General features: G+C 46.7%; 1 protein-coding gene across 3 annotated transcripts in view; it reads left to right on the top strand.

Moving 5' to 3' along the window:
• The first annotated feature begins 388 nt into the window (after positions 1-388).
• Positions 389-22,982, top strand: part of proser3 (proline and serine rich 3) — an 81,914-nt gene continuing 59,320 nt past the window's right edge. For 2 of the 3 annotated variants that reach the window (XM_087980757.1, XM_087980756.1), the window contains exon 1: positions 389-488. In XM_087980757.1, coding sequence (XP_087836883.1) covers positions 469-488 — 20 coding nt within the window. In that variant the 5' untranslated portion in view covers positions 389-468. The other variant, XM_087980758.1, reaches the window with a different exon arrangement.

Below are 22,982 nucleotides of genomic sequence, written 5' to 3'. Positions count from 1 at the left end.
GGTCACAGACCAGAGGTCACATGTCTGGACACCGTCACGCGGTTCAGGCCGCACCCTATTGATTGGCTGCCAGTACATACTCTCCTCCTATTGGCTGCTGGACTATCAGTCAAACGTGTTTAGCCCGCATGCGCTTCCTCAAGCGGGCGACAAAACGTAAAACGTACGTTCTATTGGCTAAGACACTCTCAGTCAGGTGACTGATCACGCATTCTGCGTGCCGTTGGTTTACTCGCGCGCCCCAGCCTCGCCGGGCTATTGGGCAATCGCATGTCAATCAGTTCTGTTAACTAAGAGCGTGAGGCCCATTGGTTGAGGGACCGTCCATCAGGAATAACGCGAACAGGATCATCCTTCGATTTGCGGAACCCCTGTCAGTCAGACACTGAGTCCCACCTTCCGTCTAAGCGTGATGACGTTGGGAGAGGTAACCCCGCCTCTTTCGTGACCGTTGGAGGAGGCGGGAATATGGAGGATTGGAAATGCAGGTGAATGAGAGTGGATCAATAATGTGATCGATTAACACACGGCGGGCCCAATGGTCAGTTAGACAGACGGGATGGGAATCAGAGATTTCTAATTTAATGTTACAGTCAATACTCATATAGTGATAGCAGTTTGTAATGTAGAAATAGTGGGGGTGTGTCAGAGATTATCAATAATACCCTCACACAGTGTAACGCTGTGTGTAATCAGAGAGACAGAGTGGGGGTGTGTCAGAGATTATCAATAATACCCTCACACAGTGTAACACTGTGTATAATCAGAGAGACAGAGTGGGGGTGTGTCAGAGATTATCAATAATACCCTCACACAGTGTAACGCTGTGTGTAATCAGAGAGACAGAGTGCGGGTGTGTCAGAGATGATTAATAATACCCTCACACAGTATAACACTGTGTGTAATCAGAGAGACAGAGTGGGGGTGTATCAGAGATTATCAATAATACCCTCACACAGTGTAACGCTGTGTATAATCAGAGAGACAGAGTGGGGGTGTGTCAGAGATTATCAATAATACCCTCACACAGTGTAACGCTGTGTGTAATCAGGGAGACAGAGTGGGGGTGTGTCAGAGATTATCAGTAATACCCTCACACAGTGTAACGCTGTGTGTAATCAGAGAGACAGAGTGGGGGTGTATCAGAGATTATCTATAATACCCTCACACAGTATAACGCTGTGTGTAATCAGAGAGACAGAGTGGGGGTGTATCAGAGATTATCAATAATACCCTCACACAGTGTAACGCTGTGTGTAATCAGAGAGACAGAGTGGGGGTGTGTCAGAGATTATCAGTAATACCCTCACACAGTGTAACACTGTGTGTAATCAGAGAGACAGAGTGGGAGTGTGTCAGAGATTATCAATAATACCCTCACACAGTGTAACGCTGTGTGTAATCAGAGAGACAGAGTGGGGGTGTGTCAGAGATTATCAGTAATACCCTCACACAGTGTAACACTGTGTGTAATCAGGGAGACAGAGTGGGGGTGTGTCAGAGATTATCAATAATACCCTCACACAGTGTAACGCTGTGTGTAATCAGAGAGACAGAGTGGGGCTGTATCAGAGATTATCAATAATACCCTCAAAAAGTGTAACGCTGTGTGTAATCAGAGAGACAGAGTGGGGGTGTGTCAGAGATGATCAATAATACCCTCACACAGTATAACGCTGTGTGTAATCAGAGAGACAGAGTGGGGGTGTATCAGAGATTATCAGTAATACCCTCACACAGTGTAACGCTGTGTGTAATCACAGTGGGGGTGTATCAGAGATTATCAGTAATACCCTCACACAGTGTAACGCTGTGTGTAATCAGAGAGACAGAGTGGGGGTGTATCAGAGATTATCAGTAATACCCTCACACAGTGTAACGCTGTGTGTAATCAGAGAGACAGAGTGGGGGTGTGTCAGAGATTATCAATAATACCCTCACACAGTATAACGCTGTGTGTAATCAGAGAGACAGAGTGGGGCTGTATCAGAGATTATCAATAATACCCTCACACAGTGTAACGCTGTGTGTAATCAGAGAGACAGAGTGCGGGTGTGTCAGAGATTATCAATAATACCCTCACACAGTGTAACGCTGTGTGTAATCAGAGAGACAGAGTGCGGGTGTGTCAGAGATTATCAATAATACCCTCACTCAGTGTAACGCTGTGTGTAATCAGAGAGACAGAGTGGGGGTGTGTCAGAGATTATCAATAATACCCTCACTCAGTGTAACGCTGTGTGTAATCAGAGAGACAGAGTGGGGGTGTATCAGAGATTATCAATAATACCCTCACACAGTGTAACGCTGTGTGTAATCAGAGAGACAGAGTGGGGGTGTATCAGAGATTATCAATAATACCCTCACACAGTGTAACGCTGTGTGTAATCAGAGAGACAGAGTGGGGGTGTGTCAGAGATTATCAATAATACCCTCACTCAGTGTAACGCTGTGTGTAATCAGAGAGACAGAGTGGGGGTGTATCAGAGATTATCAATAATACCCTCACACAGTGTAACGCTGTGTGTAATCAGAGAGACAGAGTGGGGGTGTATCAGAGATTATCAATAATACCCTCACTCAGTATAACACTGTGTGTAATCAGAGAGACAGAGTGGGGGTGTATCAGAGATTATCTATAATACCCTCACTCAGTATAACACTGTGTGTAATCAGGGAGACAGAGTGGGGGTGTGTCAGAGATTATCAATAATACCCTCACTCAGTATAACACTGTGTGTAATCAGAGAGACAGAGTGGGGGTGTGTCAGAGATTATCAATAATACCCTCACACAGTATAACGCTGTGTGTAATCAGAGAGACAGAGTGGGGCTGTGTCAGAGATTATCAGTAATACCCTCACTCAGTATAACACTGTGTGTAATCAGGGAGACAGAGTGGGGGTGTGTCAGAGATTATCAGTAATACCCTCACACAGTGTAACGCTGTGTGTAATCAGAGAGACAGAGTGGGGGTGTATCAGAGATTATCTATAATACCCTCACACAGTATAACGCTGTGTGTAATCAGAGAGACAGAGTGGGGGTGTATCAGAGATTATCAATAATACCCTCACACAGTGTAACGCTGTGTGTAATCAGAGAGACAGAGTGGGGGTGTGTCAGAGATTATCAGTAATACCCTCACACAGTGTAACACTGTGTGTAATCAGAGAGACAGAGTGGGAGTGTGTCAGAGATTATCAATAATACCCTCACACAGTGTAACGCTGTGTGTAATCAGAGAGACAGAGTGGGGGTGTGTCAGAGATTATCAGTAATACCCTCACACAGTGTAACACTGTGTGTAATCAGGGAGACAGAGTGGGGGTGTGTCAGAGATTATCAATAATACCCTCACACAGTGTAACGCTGTGTGTAATCAGAGAGACAGAGTGGGGCTGTATCAGAGATTATCAATAATACCCTCACACAGTGTAACGCTGTGTGTAATCAGAGAGACAGAGTGGGGGTGTGTCAGAGATGATCAATAATACCCTCACACAGTATAACGCTGTGTGTAATCAGAGAGACAGAGTGGGGGTGTATCAGAGATTATCAGTAATACCCTCACACAGTGTAACGCTGTGTGTAATCACAGTGGGGGTGTATCAGAGATTATCAGTAATACCCTCACACAGTGTAACGCTGTGTGTAATCAGAGAGACAGAGTGGGGGTGTATCAGAGATTATCAGTAATACCCTCACACAGTGTAACGCTGTGTGTAATCAGAGAGACAGAGTGGGGGTGTGTCAGAGATTATCAATAATACCCTCACACAGTATAACGCTGTGTGTAATCAGAGAGACAGAGTGGGGCTGTATCAGAGATTATCAATAATACCCTCACACAGTGTAACGCTGTGTGTAATCAGAGAGACAGAGTGGGGCTGTATCAGAGATTATCAATAATACCCTCACACAGTGTAACGCTGTGTGTAATCAGAGAGACAGAGTGGGGGTGTGTCAGAGATTATCAGTAATACCCTCACACAGTATAACGCTGTGTGTAATCAGAGAGACAGAGTGGGGGTGTATCAGAGATTATCAGTAATACCCTCACACAGTATAACGCTGTGTGTAATCAGGGAGACAGAGTGGGGCTGTATCAGAGATTATCAATGATACCCTCACACAGTGTAACGCTGTGTGTAATCAGAGAGACAGAGTGGGGCTGTATCATAGATTATCAATAATACCCTCACACAGTGTAACGCTGTGTGTAATCAGAGAGACAGAGTGGGGGTGTGTCAGAGATTATCAGTAATACCCTCACACAGTATAACACTGTGTGTAATCAGAGAGACAGAGTGGGGCTGTATCAGAGATTATCAATAATACCCTCACACAGTGTAACGCTGTGTGTAATCAGAGAGACAGAGTGGGGGTGTGTCAGAGATTATCAATAATACCCTCACACAGTGTAACGCTGTGTGTAATCAGATAGACAGAGTGGGGCTGTATCAGAGATTATCAATAATATCCTCACACAGTGTAACGCTGTGTGTAATCAGAGAGACAGAGTGGGGCTGTATCAGAGATTATCAATAATACCCTCACACAGTGTAACGCTGTGTGTAATCAGAGAGACAGAGTGGGGGTGTATCAGAGATTATCTATAATACCCTCACACAGTGTAACGCTGTGTGTAATCAGAGAGACAGAGTGGGGGTGTATCAGAGATTATCAATAATACCCTCACACAGTGTAACGCTGTGTGTAATCAGAGAGACAGAGTGGGGGTGTGTCAGAGATTATCAGTAATACCCTCACACAGTGTAACACTGTGTGTAATCAGAGAGACAGAGTGGGAGTGTGTCAGAGATTATCAATAATACCCTCACACAGTGTAACGCTGTGTGTAATCAGAGAGACAGAGTGGGGGTGTGTCAGAGATTATCAGTAATACCCTCACACAGTGTAACACTGTGTGTAATCAGGGAGACAGAGTGGGGGTGTGTCAGAGATTATCAATAATACCCTCACACAGTGTAACGCTGTGTGTAATCAGAGAGACAGAGTGGGGCTGTATCAGAGATTATCAATAATACCCTCACACAGTGTAACGCTGTGTGTAATCAGAGAGACAGAGTGGGGGTGTGTCAGAGATGATCAATAATACCCTCACACAGTATAACGCTGTGTGTAATCAGAGAGACAGAGTGGGGGTGTATCAGAGATTATCAGTAATACCCTCACACAGTGTAACGCTGTGTGTAATCACAGTGGGGGTGTATCAGAGATTATCAGTAATACCCTCACACAGTGTAACGCTGTGTGTAATCAGAGAGACAGAGTGGGGGTGTATCAGAGATTATCAGTAATACCCTCACACAGTGTAACGCTGTGTGTAATCAGAGAGACAGAGTGGGGGTGTGTCAGAGATTATCAATAATACCCTCACACAGTATAACGCTGTGTGTAATCAGAGAGACAGAGTGGGGCTGTATCAGAGATTATCAATAATACCCTCACACAGTGTAACGCTGTGTGTAATCAGAGAGACAGAGTGGGGCTGTATCAGAGATTATCAATAATACCCTCACACAGTGTAACGCTGTGTGTAATCAGAGAGACAGAGTGGGGGTGTGTCAGAGATTATCAGTAATACCCTCACACAGTATAACGCTGTGTGTAATCAGAGAGACAGAGTGGGGCTGTATCAGAGATTATCAATAATACCCTCACACAGTATAACGCTGTGTGTAATCAGAGAGACAGAGTGGGGCTGTATCAGAGATTATCAATAATACCCTCACACAGTATAACGCTGTGTGTAATCAGAGAGACAGAGTGGGGGTGTGTCAGAGATTATCAGTAATACCCTCACACAGTGTAACGCTGTGTGTAATCAGAGAGACAGAGTGGGGGTGTATCAGAGATTATCAATAATACCCTCACACAGTATAACGCTGTGTGTAATCAGAGAGACAGAGTGGGGGTGTGTCAGAGATTATCAATAATACCCTCACACAGTGTAACGCTGTGTGTAATCAGAGAGACAGAGTGGGGCTGTGTCAGAGATTATCAATAATACCCTCACACAGTATAACGCTGTGTGTAATCAGAGAGACAGAGTGTGGGTGTGTCAGAGATTATCAATAATACCCTCACACAGTGTAACACTGTGTGTAATCAGAGAGACAGAGTGGGGGTGTGTCAGAGATTATCAATAATACCCTCACACAGTGTAACACTGTGTGTAATCAGAGAGACAGAGTGGGGGTGTATCAGAGATTATCAATAATACCCTCACACAGTGTAACGCTGTGTGTAATCAGAGAGACAGAGTGGGGGTGTGTCAGAGATTATCAATAATACCCTCACACAGTATAATGCTGTGTGTCATCAGAGAGACAGAGTGGGGGTGTGTCAGAGATTATCAATAATACCCTCACACAGTGTAACGCTGTGTGTAATCAGAGAGACAGAGTGGGGCTGTATCAGAGATGATCAATAATACCCTCACACAGTATAACGCTGTGTGTAATCAGAGAGACAGAGTGGGGCTGTATCAGAGATTATCAATAATACCCTCACACAGTGTAACGCTGTGTGTAATCAGAGAGACAGAGTGGGGCTGTATCAGAGATGATCAATAATACCCTCACACAGTATAACGCTGTGTGTAATCAGAGAGACAGAGTGGGGCTGTATCAGAGATTATCAGTAATACCCTCACACAGTGTAACGCTGTGTGTAATCAGAGAGACAGAGTGGGGGTGTATCAGAGATTATCAGTAATACCCTCACACAGTGTAACGCTGTGTGTAATCAGAGAGACAGAGTGGGGGTGTGTCAGAGATTATCAATAATACCCTCACACAGTATAACGCTGTGTGTAATCAGAGAGACAGAGTGGGGCTGTATCAGAGATTATCAATAATACCCTCACACAGTGTAACGCTGTGTGTAATCAGAGAGACAGAGTGGGGCTGTATCAGAGATTATCAATAATACCCTCACACAGTGTAACGCTGTGTGTAATCAGAGAGACAGAGTGGGGGTGTGTCAGAGATTATCAGTAATACCCTCACACAGTATAACGCTGTGTGTAATCAGAGAGACAGAGTGGGGGTGTATCAGAGATTATCAGTAATACCCTCACACAGTATAACGCTGTGTGTAATCAGGGAGACAGAGTGGGGCTGTATCAGAGATTATCAATGATACCCTCACACAGTGTAACGCTGTGTGTAATCAGAGAGACAGAGTGGGGCTGTATCATAGATTATCAATAATACCCTCACACAGTGTAACGCTGTGTGTAATCAGAGAGACAGAGTGGGGGTGTGTCAGAGATTATCAGTAATACCCTCACACAGTATAACACTGTGTGTAATCAGAGAGACAGAGTGGGGCTGTATCAGAGATTATCAATAATACCCTCACACAGTGTAACGCTGTGTGTAATCAGAGAGACAGAGTGGGGGTGTGTCAGAGATTATCAATAATACCCTCACACAGTGTAACGCTGTGTGTAATCAGAGAGACAGAGTGGGGCTGTATCAGAGATTATCAATAATACCCTCACACAGTGTAACGCTGTGTGTAATCAGAGAGACAGAGTGGGGCTGTATCAGAGATTATCAATAATACCCTCACACAGTGTAACGCTGTGTGTAATCAGAGAGACAGAGTGGGGCTGTATCAGAGATTATCAATAATACCCTCACACAGTGTAACGCTGTGTGTAATCAGAGAGACAGAGTGGGGGTGTGTCAGAGATTATCAATAATACCCTCACACAGTGTAACGCTGTGTGTAATCAGAGAGACAGAGTGGGGCTGTATCAGAGATTATCAATAATATCCTCACACAGTGTAACGCTGTGTGTAATCAGAGAGACAGAGTGGGGCTGTATCAGAGATTATCAATAATACCCTCACACAGTGTAACGATGTGTATAATCAGACAGACAGAGTGGGGGTGTATCAGAGATTATCAATAATACCCTCACACAGTATAACGCTGTGTGTAATCAGAGAGACAGAGTGGGGCTGTATCAGAGATTATCAATAATACCCTCACACAGTATAACGCTGTGTGTAATCAGAGAGACAGAGTGGGGGTGTGTCAGAGATTATCAGTAATACCCTCACACAGTGTAACGCTGTGTGTAATCAGAGAGACAGAGTGGGGGTGTATCAGAGATTATCAATAATACCCTCACACAGTATAACGCTGTGTGTAATCAGAGAGACAGAGTGGGGGTGTGTCAGAGATTATCAATAATACCCTCACACAGTGTAACGCTGTGTGTAATCAGAGAGACAGAGTGGGGCTGTGTCAGAGATTATCAATAATACCCTCACACAGTATAACGCTGTGTGTAATCAGAGAGACAGAGTGTGGGTGTGTCAGAGATTATCAATAATACCCTCACACAGTGTAACACTGTGTGTAATCAGAGAGACAGAGTGGGGGTGTGTCAGAGATTATCAATAATACCCTCACACAGTGTAACACTGTGTGTAATCAGAGAGACAGAGTGGGGGTGTATCAGAGATTATCAATAATACCCTCACACAGTGTAACGCTGTGTGTAATCAGAGAGACAGAGTGGGGGTGTGTCAGAGATTATCAATAATACCCTCACACAGTATAATGCTGTGTGTCATCAGAGAGACAGAGTGGGGGTGTGTCAGAGATTATCAATAATACCCTCACACAGTGTAACGCTGTGTGTAATCAGAGAGACAGAGTGGGGCTGTATCAGAGATGATCAATAATACCCTCACACAGTATAACGCTGTGTGTAATCAGAGAGACAGAGTGGGGCTGTATCAGAGATTATCAATAATACCCTCACACAGTGTAACGCTGTGTGTAATCAGAGAGACAGAGTGGGGGTGTGTCAGAGATTATCAATAATACCCTCACACAGTGTAACGCTGTGTGTAATCAGGGAGACAGAGTGGGGGTGTGTCAGAGATTATCAATAATACCCTCACACAGTGTAACGCTGTGTGTAATCAGAGAGACAGAGTGGGGGTGTATCAGAGATTATCAATAATACCCTCACACAGTGTAGCACTGTGTGTAATCATAGAGACAGAGTGGGGGTGTGTCAGAGATTATCAATAATACCCTCACACAGTGTAACGCTGTGTGTAATCAGAGAGACAGAGTGGGGGTGTGTCAGAGATTATCAATAATACCCTCACACAGTGTAACGCTGTGTGTAATCAGAGAGACAGAGTGGGGGTGTGTCAGAGATTATCAATAATACCCTCACACAGTGTAACGCTGTGTGTAATCAGAGAGACAGAGTGGGGGTGTGTCAGAGATTATCAATAATACCCTCACACAGTGTAACGCTGTGTGTAATCAGAGAGACAGAGTGGGGGTGTGTCAGAGATTATCAATAATACCCTCACACAGTGTAACGCTGTGTGTAATCAGAGAGACAGAGTGGGGGTGTGTCAGAGATTATCAATAATACCCTCACACAGTGTAACGCTGTGTGTAATCAGAGAGACAGAGTGGGGCTGTATCAGAGATTATCAATAATACCCTCACACAGTGTAACGCTGTGTGTAATCAGAGAGACAGAGTGGGGGTGTGTCAGAGATTATCAATAATACCCTCACACAGTGTAACGCTGTGTGTAATCAGAGAGACAGAGTGGGGCTGTATCAGAGATTATCAATAATATCCTCACACAGTGTAACGCTGTGTGTAATCAGAGAGACAGAGTGGGGCTGTATCAGAGATTATCAATAATACCCTCACACAGTGTAACGCTGTGTGTAATCAGAGAGACAGAGTGGGGGTGTATCAGAGATTATCTATAATACCCTCACACAGTGTAACGCTGTGTGTAATCAGAGAGACAGAGTGGGGGTGTATCAGAGATTATCAATAATACCCTCACACAGTGTAACGCTGTGTGTAATCAGAGAGACAGAGTGGGGGTGTGTCAGAGATTATCAGTAATACCCTCACACAGTGTAACACTGTGTGTAATCAGAGAGACAGAGTGGGAGTGTGTCAGAGATTATCAATAATACCCTCACACAGTGTAACGCTGTGTGTAATCAGAGAGACAGAGTGGGGGTGTGTCAGAGATTATCAGTAATACCCTCACACAGTGTAACACTGTGTGTAATCAGGGAGACAGAGTGGGGGTGTGTCAGAGATTATCAATAATACCCTCACACAGTGTAACGCTGTGTGTAATCAGAGAGACAGAGTGGGGCTGTATCAGAGATTATCAATAATACCCTCACACAGTGTAACGCTGTGTGTAATCAGAGAGACAGAGTGGGGGTGTGTCAGAGATGATCAATAATACCCTCACACAGTATAACGCTGTGTGTAATCAGAGAGACAGAGTGGGGGTGTATCAGAGATTATCAGTAATACCCTCACACAGTGTAACGCTGTGTGTAATCACAGTGGGGGTGTATCAGAGATTATCAGTAATACCCTCACACAGTGTAACGCTGTGTGTAATCAGAGAGACAGAGTGGGGGTGTATCAGAGATTATCAGTAATACCCTCACACAGTGTAACGCTGTGTGTAATCAGAGAGACAGAGTGGGGGTGTGTCAGAGATTATCAATAATACCCTCACACAGTATAACGCTGTGTGTAATCAGAGAGACAGAGTGGGGCTGTATCAGAGATTATCAATAATACCCTCACACAGTATAACGCTGTGTGTAATCAGAGAGACAGAGTGGGGGTGTATCAGAGATTATCAGTAATACCCTCACACAGTGTAACGCTGTGTGTAATCACAGTGGGGGTGTATCAGAGATTATCAGTAATACCCTCACACAGTGTAACGCTGTGTGTAATCAGAGAGACAGAGTGGGGGTGTATCAGAGATTATCAGTAATACCCTCACACAGTGTAACGCTGTGTGTAATCAGAGAGACAGAGTGGGGGTGTGTCAGAGATTATCAATAATACCCTCACACAGTATAACGCTGTGTGTAATCAGAGAGACAGAGTGGGGCTGTATCAGAGATTATCAATAATACCCTCACACAGTGTAACGCTGTGTGTAATCAGAGAGACAGAGTGGGGCTGTATCAGAGATTATCAATAATACCCTCACACAGTGTAACGCTGTGTGTAATCAGAGAGACAGAGTGGGGGTGTGTCAGAGATTATCAGTAATACCCTCACACAGTATAACGCTGTGTGTAATCAGAGAGACAGAGTGGGGGTGTATCAGAGATTATCAGTAATACCCTCACACAGTATAACGCTGTGTGTAATCAGGGAGACAGAGTGGGGCTGTATCAGAGATTATCAATGATACCCTCACACAGTGTAACGCTGTGTGTAATCAGAGAGACAGAGTGGGGCTGTATCATAGATTATCAATAATACCCTCACACAGTGTAACGCTGTGTGTAATCAGAGAGACAGAGTGGGGGTGTGTCAGAGATTATCAGTAATACCCTCACACAGTATAACACTGTGTGTAATCAGAGAGACAGAGTGGGGCTGTATCAGAGATTATCAATAATACCCTCACACAGTGTAACGCTGTGTGTAATCAGAGAGACAGAGTGGGGGTGTGTCAGAGATTATCAATAATACCCTCACACAGTGTAACGCTGTGTGTAATCAGAGAGACAGAGTGGGGCTGTATCAGAGATTATCAATAATACCCTCACACAGTGTAACGCTGTGTGTAATCAGAGAGACAGAGTGGGGCTGTATCAGAGATTATCAATAATACCCTCACACAGTGTAACGCTGTGTGTAATCAGAGAGACAGAGTGGGGCTGTATCAGAGATTATCAATAATACCCTCACACAGTGTAACGCTGTGTGTAATCAGAGAGACAGAGTGGGGGTGTGTCAGAGATTATCAATAATACCCTCACACAGTGTAACGCTGTGTGTAATCAGAGAGACAGAGTGGGGCTGTATCAGAGATTATCAATAATATCCTCACACAGTGTAACGCTGTGTGTAATCAGAGAGACAGAGTGGGGCTGTATCAGAGATTATCAATAATACCCTCACACAGTGTAACGATGTGTATAATCAGACAGACAGAGTGGGGGTGTATCAGAGATTATCAATAATACCCTCACACAGTATAACGCTGTGTGTAATCAGAGAGACAGAGTGGGGCTGTATCAGAGATTATCAATAATACCCTCACACAGTATAACGCTGTGTGTAATCAGAGAGACAGAGTGGGGGTGTGTCAGAGATTATCAGTAATACCCTCACACAGTGTAACGCTGTGTGTAATCAGAGAGACAGAGTGGGGGTGTATCAGAGATTATCAATAATACCCTCACACAGTATAACGCTGTGTGTAATCAGAGAGACAGAGTGGGGGTGTGTCAGAGATTATCAATAATACCCTCACACAGTGTAACGCTGTGTGTAATCAGAGAGACAGAGTGGGGCTGTGTCAGAGATTATCAATAATACCCTCACACAGTATAACGCTGTGTGTAATCAGAGAGACAGAGTGTGGGTGTGTCAGAGATTATCAATAATACCCTCACACAGTGTAACACTGTGTGTAATCAGAGAGACAGAGTGGGGGTGTGTCAGAGATTATCAATAATACCCTCACACAGTGTAACACTGTGTGTAATCAGAGAGACAGAGTGGGGGTGTATCAGAGATTATCAATAATACCCTCACACAGTGTAACGCTGTGTGTAATCAGAGAGACAGAGTGGGGGTGTGTCAGAGATTATCAATAATACCCTCACACAGTATAATGCTGTGTGTCATCAGAGAGACAGAGTGGGGGTGTGTCAGAGATTATCAATAATACCCTCACACAGTGTAACGCTGTGTGTAATCAGAGAGACAGAGTGGGGCTGTATCAGAGATGATCAATAATACCCTCACACAGTATAACGCTGTGTGTAATCAGAGAGACAGAGTGGGGCTGTATCAGAGATTATCAATAATACCCTCACACAGTGTAACGCTGTGTGTAATCAGAGAGACAGAGTGGGGCTGTATCAGAGATGATCAATAATACCCTCACACAGTATAACGCTGTGTGTAATCAGAGAGACAGAGTGGGGCTGTATCAGAGATTATCAGTAATACCCTCACACAGTGTAACGCTGTGTGTAATCAGAGAGACAGAGTGGGGGTGTATCAGAGATTATCAGTAATACCCTCACACAGTGTAACGCTGTGTGTAATCAGAGAGACAGAGTGGGGGTGTGTCAGAGATTATCAATAATACCCTCACACAGTATAACGCTGTGTGTAATCAGAGAGACAGAGTGGGGCTGTATCAGAGATTATCAATAATACCCTCACACAGTGTAACGCTGTGTGTAATCAGAGAGACAGAGTGGGGCTGTATCAGAGATTATCAATAATACCCTCACACAGTGTAACGCTGTGTGTAATCAGAGAGACAGAGTGGGGGTGTGTCAGAGATTATCAGTAATACCCTCACACAGTATAACGCTGTGTGTAATCAGAGAGACAGAGTGGGGGTGTATCAGAGATTATCAGTAATACCCTCACACAGTATAACGCTGTGTGTAATCAGGGAGACAGAGTGGGGCTGTATCAGAGATTATCAATGATACCCTCACACAGTGTAACGCTGTGTGTAATCAGAGAGACAGAGTGGGGCTGTATCATAGATTATCAATAATACCCTCACACAGTGTAACGCTGTGTGTAATCAGAGAGACAGAGTGGGGGTGTGTCAGAGATTATCAGTAATACCCTCACACAGTATAACACTGTGTGTAATCAGAGAGACAGAGTGGGGCTGTATCAGAGATTATCAATAATACCCTCACACAGTGTAACGCTGTGTGTAATCAGAGAGACAGAGTGGGGGTGTGTCAGAGATTATCAATAATACCCTCACACAGTGTAACGCTGTGTGTAATCAGAGAGACAGAGTGGGGCTGTATCAGAGATTATCAATAATACCCTCACACAGTGTAACGCTGTGTGTAATCAGAGAGACAGAGTGGGGCTGTATCAGAGATTATCAATAATACCCTCACACAGTGTAACGCTGTGTGTAATCAGAGAGACAGAGTGGGGCTGTATCAGAGATTATCAATAATACCCTCACACAGTGTAACGCTGTGTGTAATCAGAGAGACAGAGTGGGGGTGTGTCAGAGATTATCAATAATACCCTCACACAGTGTAACGCTGTGTGTAATCAGAGAGACAGAGTGGGGCTGTATCAGAGATTATCAATAATATCCTCACACAGTGTAACGCTGTGTGTAATCAGAGAGACAGAGTGGGGCTGTATCAGAGATTATCAATAATACCCTCACACAGTGTAACGATGTGTATAATCAGACAGACAGAGTGGGGGTGTATCAGAGATTATCAATAATACCCTCACACAGTATAACGCTGTGTGTAATCAGAGAGACAGAGTGGGGCTGTATCAGAGATTATCAATAATACCCTCACACAGTATAACGCTGTGTGTAATCAGAGAGACAGAGTGGGGGTGTGTCAGAGATTATCAGTAATACCCTCACACAGTGTAACGCTGTGTGTAATCAGAGAGACAGAGTGGGGGTGTATCAGAGATTATCAATAATACCCTCACACAGTATAACGCTGTGTGTAATCAGAGAGACAGAGTGGGGGTGTGTCAGAGATTATCAATAATACCCTCACACAGTGTAACGCTGTGTGTAATCAGAGAGACAGAGTGGGGCTGTGTCAGAGATTATCAATAATACCCTCACACAGTATAACGCTGTGTGTAATCAGAGAGACAGAGTGTGGGTGTGTCAGAGATTATCAATAATACCCTCACACAGTGTAACACTGTGTGTAATCAGAGAGACAGAGTGGGGGTGTGTCAGAGATTATCAATAATACCCTCACACAGTGTAACACTGTGTGTAATCAGAGAGACAGAGTGGGGGTGTATCAGAGATTATCAATAATACCCTCACACAGTGTAACGCTGTGTGTAATCAGAGAGACAGAGTGGGGGTGTGTCAGAGATTATCAATAATACCCTCACACAGTATAATGCTGTGTGTCATCAGAGAGACAGAGTGGGGGTGTGTCAGAGATTATCAATAATACCCTCACACAGTGTAACGCTGTGTGTAATCAGAGAGACAGAGTGGGGCTGTATCAGAGATGATCAATAATACCCTCACACAGTATAACGCTGTGTGTAATCAGAGAGACAGAGTGGGGCTGTATCAGAGATTATCAATAATACCCTCACACAGTGTAACGCTGTGTGTAATCAGAGAGACAGAGTGGGGGTGTGTCAGAGATTATCAATAATACCCTCACACAGTGTAACGCTGTGTGTAATCAGGGAGACAGAGTGGGGGTGTGTCAGAGATTATCAATAATACCCTCACACAGTGTAACGCTGTGTGTAATCAGAGAGACAGAGTGGGGGTGTATCAGAGATTATCAATAATACCCTCACACAGTGTAGCACTGTGTGTAATCATAGAGACAGAGTGGGGGTGTGTCAGAGATTATCAATAATACCCTCACACAGTGTAACGCTGTGTGTAATCAGAGAGACAGAGTGGGGGTGTGTCAGAGATTATCAATAATACCCTCACACAGTGTAACGCTGTGTGTAATCAGAGAGACAGAGTGGGGGTGTGTCAGAGATTATCAATAATACCCTCACACAGTGTAACGCTGTGTGTAATCAGAGAGACAGAGTGGGGGTGTGTCAGAGATTATCAATAATACCCTCACACAGTGTAACGCTGTGTGTAATCAGAGAGACAGAGTGGGGGTGTGTCAGAGATTATCAATAATACCCTCACACAGTGTAACGCTGTGTGTAATCAGAGAGACAGAGTGGGGGTGTGTCAGAGATTATCAATAATACCCTCACACAGTGTAACGCTGTGTGTAATCAGAGAGACAGAGTGGGGTTGTATCAGAGATGATCAATAATACCCTCACACAGTATAACGCTGTGTGTAATCAGAGATTATCAGTAATACCCTCACGCAGTGTAACGCTGTGTGTAATCAGAGAGACAGAGTGGGGGTGTGTCAGAGATTATCAGTAATACCCTCACACAGTGTAACGCTGTGTGTAATCAGAGAGACAGAGTGGGGGTGTGTCAGAGATTATCAGTAATACCCTCACACAGTGTAACGCTGTGTGTAATCAGAGAGACAGAGTGGGGGTGTGTCAGAGATTATCAGTAATACCCTCACACAGTGTAACGCTGTGTGTAATCAGAGAGACAGAGTGGGGGTGTATCAGAGATTATCAATAATACCCTCACACAGTGTAACGCTGTGTGTAATCAGAGAGACAGAGTGGGGGTGTGTCAGAGATTATCAATAATACCCTCACACAGTGTAACGCTGTGTGTAATCAGAGAGACAGGGTGGGGGTGTGTCAGAGATTATCAGTAATACCCTCACACAGTGTAACGCTGTGTGTAATCAGAGAGACAGAGTGGGGGTGTGTCAGAGATTATCAGTAATACCCTCACACAGTGTAACGCTGTGTGTAATCAGAGAGACAGAGTGGGGGTGTATCAGAGATTATCAATAATACCCTCACACAGTGTAACGCTGTGTGTAATCAGAGAGACAGAGTGGGGGTGTGTCAGAGATTATCAATAATACCCTCACACAGTGTAACGCTGTGTGTAATCAGAGAGACAGGGTGGGGGTGTGTCAGAGATTATCAATAATACCCTCACACAGTGTAACGCTGTGTGTAATCAGAGAGACAGAGTGGGAGTGTGTCAGAGATTATCAATAATACCCTCACACAGTGTAACGCTGTGTGTAATCAGAGAGACAGAGTGGGGCTGTATCAGAGATTATCAATAATACCCTCACACAGTATAACGCTGTGTGTAATCAGGGAGACAGAGTGGGGGTGTGTCAGAGATTATCAATAATACCCTCACACAGTGTAACGCTGTGTGTAATCAGAGAGACAGAGTGGGGGTGTGTCAGAGATTATCAATAATACCCTCACACAGTATAACGCTGTGTGTAATCAGAGAGACAGAGTGGGGGTGTGTCAGAGATTATCAATAATACCCTCACACAGTGTAACGCTGTGTGCAATCAGAGAGACATAGTGGGGGTGTATCAGAGATTATCAATAATACCCTCACACAGTGTAACGCTGTGTATAATCAGAGAGACAGAGTGGGGGTGTGTCAGAGATTATCAATAATACCCTCACACAGTGTAACGCTGTGTGTAATCAGAGAGACAGAGTGGGGGTGTGTCAGAGATTATCAATAATACCCTCACACAGTGTAACGCTGTGTGTAATCAGAGAGACAGGGTGGGGGTGTGTCAGAGATTATCAATAATACCCTCACACAGTGTAACGCTGTGTGTAATCAGAGAGACAGAGTGGGGGTGTGTCAGAGATTATCAATAATACCCTCACACAGTATAACGCTGTGTGTAATCAGAGAGACAGAGTGGGAGTGTGTCAGAGATTATCAATAATACCCTCACACAGTGTAACGCTGTGTGTAATCAGAGAGACAGAGTGGGGCTGTATCAGAGATTATCAATAATACCCTCACACAGTATAACGCTGTGTGTAATCAGGGAGACAGAGTGGGGGTGTGTCAGAGATTATCAATAATACCCTCACACAGTGTAACGCTGTGTGTAATCAGAGAGACAGAGTGGGGGTGTGTCAGAGATTATCAATAATACCCTCACACAGTATAACGCTGTGTATAATCAGAGAGACAGAGTGGGGGTGTGTCAGAGATTATCAATAATACCCTCACACAGTATAACGCTGTGTGTAATCAGAGAGACAGAGTGGGGGTGTGTCAGAGATTATCAATAATACCCTCACACAGTGTAACGCTGTGTGTAATCAGAGAGACAGAGTGGGGGTGTGTCAGAGATTATCACTAATACCCTCACACAGTATAACGCTGTGTGTAATCAGGGAAACAGAGTGGGGGTGTGTCAGAGATTATCAATAATACCCTCACACAGTGTAACGCTGTGTGTAATCAGAGAGACAGAGTGGGGGTGTGTCAGAGATTATCAATAATACCCTCACACAGTATAACGCTGTGTATAATCAGAGAGACAGAGTGGGGGTGTGTCAGAGATTATCAATAATACCCTCACACAGTATAACGCTGTGTGTAATCAGAGAGACAGAGTGGGGGTGTGTCAGAGATTATCAATAATACCCTCACACAGTGTAACGCTGTGTGTAATCAGAGAGACAGAGTGGGGGTGTGTCAGAGATTATCACTAATACCCTCACACAGTATAACGCTGTGTGTAAGCAGAGAGACAGAGTGGGGGTGTATCAGAGATTATCAATAATACCCTCACACAGTGTAACGCTGTGTGTAATCAGAGAGACAGAGTGGGGGTGTGTCAGAGATTATCAATAATACCCTCACACAGTATAACGCTGTGTGTAATCAGAGAGACAGAGTGGGGGTGTGTCAGAGATTATCAATAATACCCTCACACAGTGTAACGCTGTGTGTAATCAGAGAGACAGAGTGGGGGTGTGTCAGAGATTATCACTAATACCCTCACACAGTATAACGCTGTGTGTAATCAGAGAGACAGAGTGGGGGTGTGTCAGAGATTATCAATAATACCCTCACACAGTATAACGCTGTGTGTAATCAGAGAGACAGAGTGGGGGTGTGTCAGAGATTATCAATAATACCCTCACACAGTGTAACGCTGTGTGCAATCAGAGAGACATAGTGGGGGTGTATCAGAGATTATCAATAATACCCTCACACAGTGTAACGCTGTGTATAATCAGAGAGACAGAGTGGGGGTGTGTCAGAGATTATCAATAATACCCTCGCACAGTGTAACGCTGTGTGTAATCAGAGAGACAGAGTGGGGGTGTATCAGAGATTGTTGAGGAAAAAGTGAGGTCTGCAGATGCTGGAGATCAGAGATGGAAATGTGTTGCTGGAAAAGCGCAGCAGGTCAGGCAGCATCTAGGGAACAGGAGAATCGACGTTTCGGGCATTAGCCCTTCTTCAGGCTAATGCCCGAAACGTCGATTCTCCTGTTCCCTAGATGCTGCCTGACCTGCTGCGCTTTTCCAGCAACACACAGTGTATCAGAGATAATACCCTCACACCGTATAATGCTGTGTGTAATCAGAGAGGCAGAGTGGGGTTGTATCAGAGATAATCAATAATACCCTCACACAGTATAACGCTGTGTATAATCAGAGATTATCAATAATACCCTCACTCAGTATAACGCTGTGTGTAATCAGAGAGACAGAGTGGGGGTGTGTCAGAGATTATCAATAATACCCTCCCACAGTATAACGCTGTGTATGATCAGAGAGACAGAGTGCGGGTGTATCAGAGATTATCAATAATACCCTCCCACAGTATAACGCTGTGTGTAATCAGAGAGACAGAGTGGGAGTGTGTCAGAGATTATCAATAATACCCTCACACAGTATAATGCTGTGTATAATCAGAGATTATCAATAATACCCTCACACAGTATAACGCTGTGTATAATCAGGGAGACAGAGTGGGGGTGTATCAGAGATTATCAGTAATACCCTCACACAGTATAATGCTGTGTGTAATCAGAGAGACAGAGTGATGGTGAATCAGAGATTATCAATAATACCCTCACACAGTGTAACGCTGTGTATAATCAGAGAGACAGAGTGGGGGTGTATCAGAGATTATGAATAATATACTCATATAGTACACGGGGGGTCTCTCTCCCTCAGTTTCAGGGGCAGTGTGAGGGGGATGTCTCTGTCTCAGTTTCAGGAGCAGTGTGAGGGGGATGTCTCTGTCTCAGTTCCAGCAGCAGTGTGTGGGGGGTCTCTCTGACTCAGTTTCAGGAGCAGTGTGAGAGGGTGTCACTCCCTCAGTTTCAGGAGCAGTGTGAGGGGGTGTCACTCCCTCAGTTTCAGGAGCAGTGTGAGGGGGGGTGTCTCTCCCTCAGTTTCAGGAGCAGTGTGAGGTGGGTGTCCCTCCCTCAGTTTCAGGGGCAGTGTGAGGGGGGTGTCCCTCAGTTTCAGGAGCAGTGTGAGGAGGGGTGTCTCTCCCTCAGTTTCAGGTGCAGCGTGAGGGGGTGTCACTCCCTCAGTTTCAGGAGCAGTGTGAGGGGGGGTGTCACTCCCTCAGCTTCAGGAGCAGTGTGAGGTGGGTGTCCCTCCCTCAGCTTCAGGAGCAGTGTGAGGTGGGTGACCCTCCCTCAGTTTCAGGGGCAGTGTGAGGGGGGTGTCCCTCCCTCAGTTTCAGGAGCAGTGTGAAGGGGGGTGTCTCTCGCTCAGTTTCAGGTGCAGTGTGAGGGGGTGTCACTCCCTCAGTTTCAGGAGCAGTGTGAGGTGTGTGTCACTCCCTCAGTTTCAGGAGCAGTGTGAGGGGGGGGTGTCTCTCCCTCAGTTTCAGGAGCAGTGTGAGGTGGGGTGTCACTCCCTCAGTTTCAGGAGCAGTGTGAGGGGGGTGTCTCTCCCTCAGTTTCAGGAGCAGTGTGAGGGGGGTGTCTCTCCCTCGGTTTCTGGAGCAGTGTGAGGTGGGTGTCTCTCCCTCAGTTTCAGGAGCAGTGTGAGGGGGGGGTGTCTCTCCCTCAGTTTCAGGAGCAGTGTGAGGGGGGGTGTCACTCCCTCAGTTTCAGGAGCAGTGTGAGGTGGGTGTCCCTCCCTCAGTTTCAGGAGCAGTGTGAGGTGGGTGACCCTCCCTCAGTTTCAGGGGCAGTGTGAGGGGGGTGTCCCTCCCTCAGTTTCAGGAGCAGTGTGAGGGGGGGTGTCACTCCCTCAGTTTCAGGAGCAGTGTGAGGGGGGGTGTCCCTCCCTCAGTTTCAGGAGCAGTGTGAGGTGGGTGTCCCTCCCTCAGTTTCAGGAGCAGTGTGAGGTGGGTGTCCCTCCCTCAGTTTCAGGGGCAGTGTGAGGGGGGTGTCCCTCCCTCAGTTTCAGGAGCAGTGTGAGGGGGGGTGTCTCTCCCTCAGGTTCAGGAGCAGTGAGACGGGGGGGGGGGTGGGGTGTCCCTCCCTCAGTTTCAGGAGCAGTGTTGGGGGGGTGTCACTCCCTCAGTTTCAGGGGCAGTGTGAGGGGGGGTGTCTCTCCCTCAGTTTCAGGAGCAGTGTGAGGGGGGGTGTCTCTCCCTCTGTTTCAGGAGCAGTGTGAGGGGGGGTGTCTCTCCCTCAGTTTCAGGGGCAGTGTGAGGGGGGGTGTCTCCCTCAGTTTCAGGGGCAGTGTGAGGGGGGGTGTCACTCCCTCAGTTTCAGGGGCAGTGTGAGGTGGGTGTCTCCCTCAGTTTCAGGGGCAGTGTGAGGTGGGTGTCACTCTCTCAGTTTCAGGGGCAGTGTGAGGGGGTGTCACTCCCTCAGTTTCAGGAGCAGTGTGAGGGGGGGTGTCACTCCCTCAGTTTCAGGAGCAGTGTGAGGTGGGTGTCACTCCCTCAGTTTCAGGGGCAGTGTGAGGGAGGTGTCTCTCCCTCAGTTTCATGAGCAGTGTGAGGGGGTGTCTCTCCCTCAGTTTCAGGAGCAGTGTGAGGTGGGTGTCACTCCCTCAGTTTCAGGAGCAGTGTGAGGTGGGTGTCCCTCCCTCAGTTTTAGGAGCAGTGTGAGGGGGGGTGGCTCTCCCTCAGTTTCAGGGGCACTGTGAGGGGGGGTGTCACTCCCTCAGTTTCAGGAGCAGTGTGAGGGGGGGTGTCTCTCCCTCAGGTTCAGGAGCAGTGAGACGGGGGGGGGGGGGTGTCCCTCCCTCAGTTTCAGGAGCAGTGTGAGGGGGGGTGTCTCTCCCTCAGGTTCAGGAGCAGTGAGACGGGGGGGGGGGGGTGTCCCTCCCTCAGTTTCAGGAGCAGTGTGAGGTGGGTGTCCCTCCCTCAGTTTCAGGAGCAGTGTGAGGGGGGGTGTCCCTCCCTCGGTTTCAGGGGCAGTGTGGAGGGGGTGTCACTCCCTCAGTTTCAGGGGCAGTGTGGGGGGGGGGTGTCACTCCCTCAGTTTCAGGAGCAGTGTGACGGGGGGTGTCTCTCTCCCTCAGTTTCAGGGGCAGTGTGGGGGGGTGGTGTCACTCCCTCAGTTTCAGGAGCAGTGTGATGGGGGGTGTCACTCCCTCAGTTTCAGGAGCAGTGTGAGGGGGGGTGTCTCTCCCTCAGTTTCAGGAGCAGTGTTGGGGGGGTGTCACTCCCTCAGTTTCAGGGGCAGTGTGCGGGGGGGTGTCTCTCCCTCTGTTTCAGGAGCAGTGTGAGGGGGGGTGTCTCTCCCTCAGTTTCAGGAGCAGTGTGAGGTGGGTGTCACTCCCTCAGTTTCAGGAGCAGTGTGAGGTGGGTGTCCCTCCCTCAGTTTTAGGAGCAGTGTGAGGGGGGGTGGCTCTCCCTCAGTTTCAGGGGCACTGTGAGGGGGGGTGTCACTCCCTCAGTTTCAGGAGCAGTGCGAGGTGGGTGTCACTCCCTCAGTTTCAGGGGCAGTGTGAGGGGGGTGTCTCTCCCTCAGTTTCAGGAGCAGTGTGAGGTGGGTGTCTCTCCCTCAGTTTCAGGAGCAGTGTGAGGTGGGTGACCCTCCCTCAGTTTCAGGGGCAGTGTGAGGTGGGTGACCCTCCCTCAGTTTCAGGGGCAGTGTGAGGGGGGGTGTCACTCCCTCAGTTTCAGGAGCAGTGTGAGGGGGGGGTGTCACTCCCTCAGTTTCAGGAGCAGTGTGAGGTGGGTGTCTCTCCCTCAGTTTCAGGAGCAGTGTGAGGGGGTGTGTCTCTCCCTCAGTTTCAGGGGCAGTGTGAGGGGGGTGTCACTCCCTCAGTTTCAGGAGCAGTGTGAGGGGGTGTCTCTCCCTCAGTTTCAGGGGCAGTGTGAGGGGGGGTGTCTCCCTCAGTTTCAGGGGCAGTGTGAGGGGGGGTGTCACTCCCTCAGTTTCAGGGGCAGTGTGAGGTGGGTGTCTCCCTCAGTTTCAGGGGCAGTGTGAGGTGGGTGTCACTCTCTCAGTTTCAGGGGCAGTGTGAGGGGGTGTCACTCCCTCAGTTTCAGGAGCAGTGTGAGGGGGGGTGTCACTCCCTCAGTTTCAGGAGCAGTGTGAGGTGGGTGTC

The sequence above is a fragment of the Chiloscyllium plagiosum genome, unplaced genomic scaffold, assembly GCF_037043375.1.
Source record: "Chiloscyllium plagiosum isolate Xiang-an unplaced genomic scaffold, Cpla_swu_hap1 HiC_scaffold_38, whole genome shotgun sequence".
NCBI lineage: Eukaryota > Metazoa > Chordata > Chondrichthyes > Orectolobiformes > Hemiscylliidae > Chiloscyllium > Chiloscyllium plagiosum.
The sequence above is the reverse complement of the archived record's forward strand: the minus strand, read 5'-3'. Positions and strand labels throughout refer to the sequence as shown.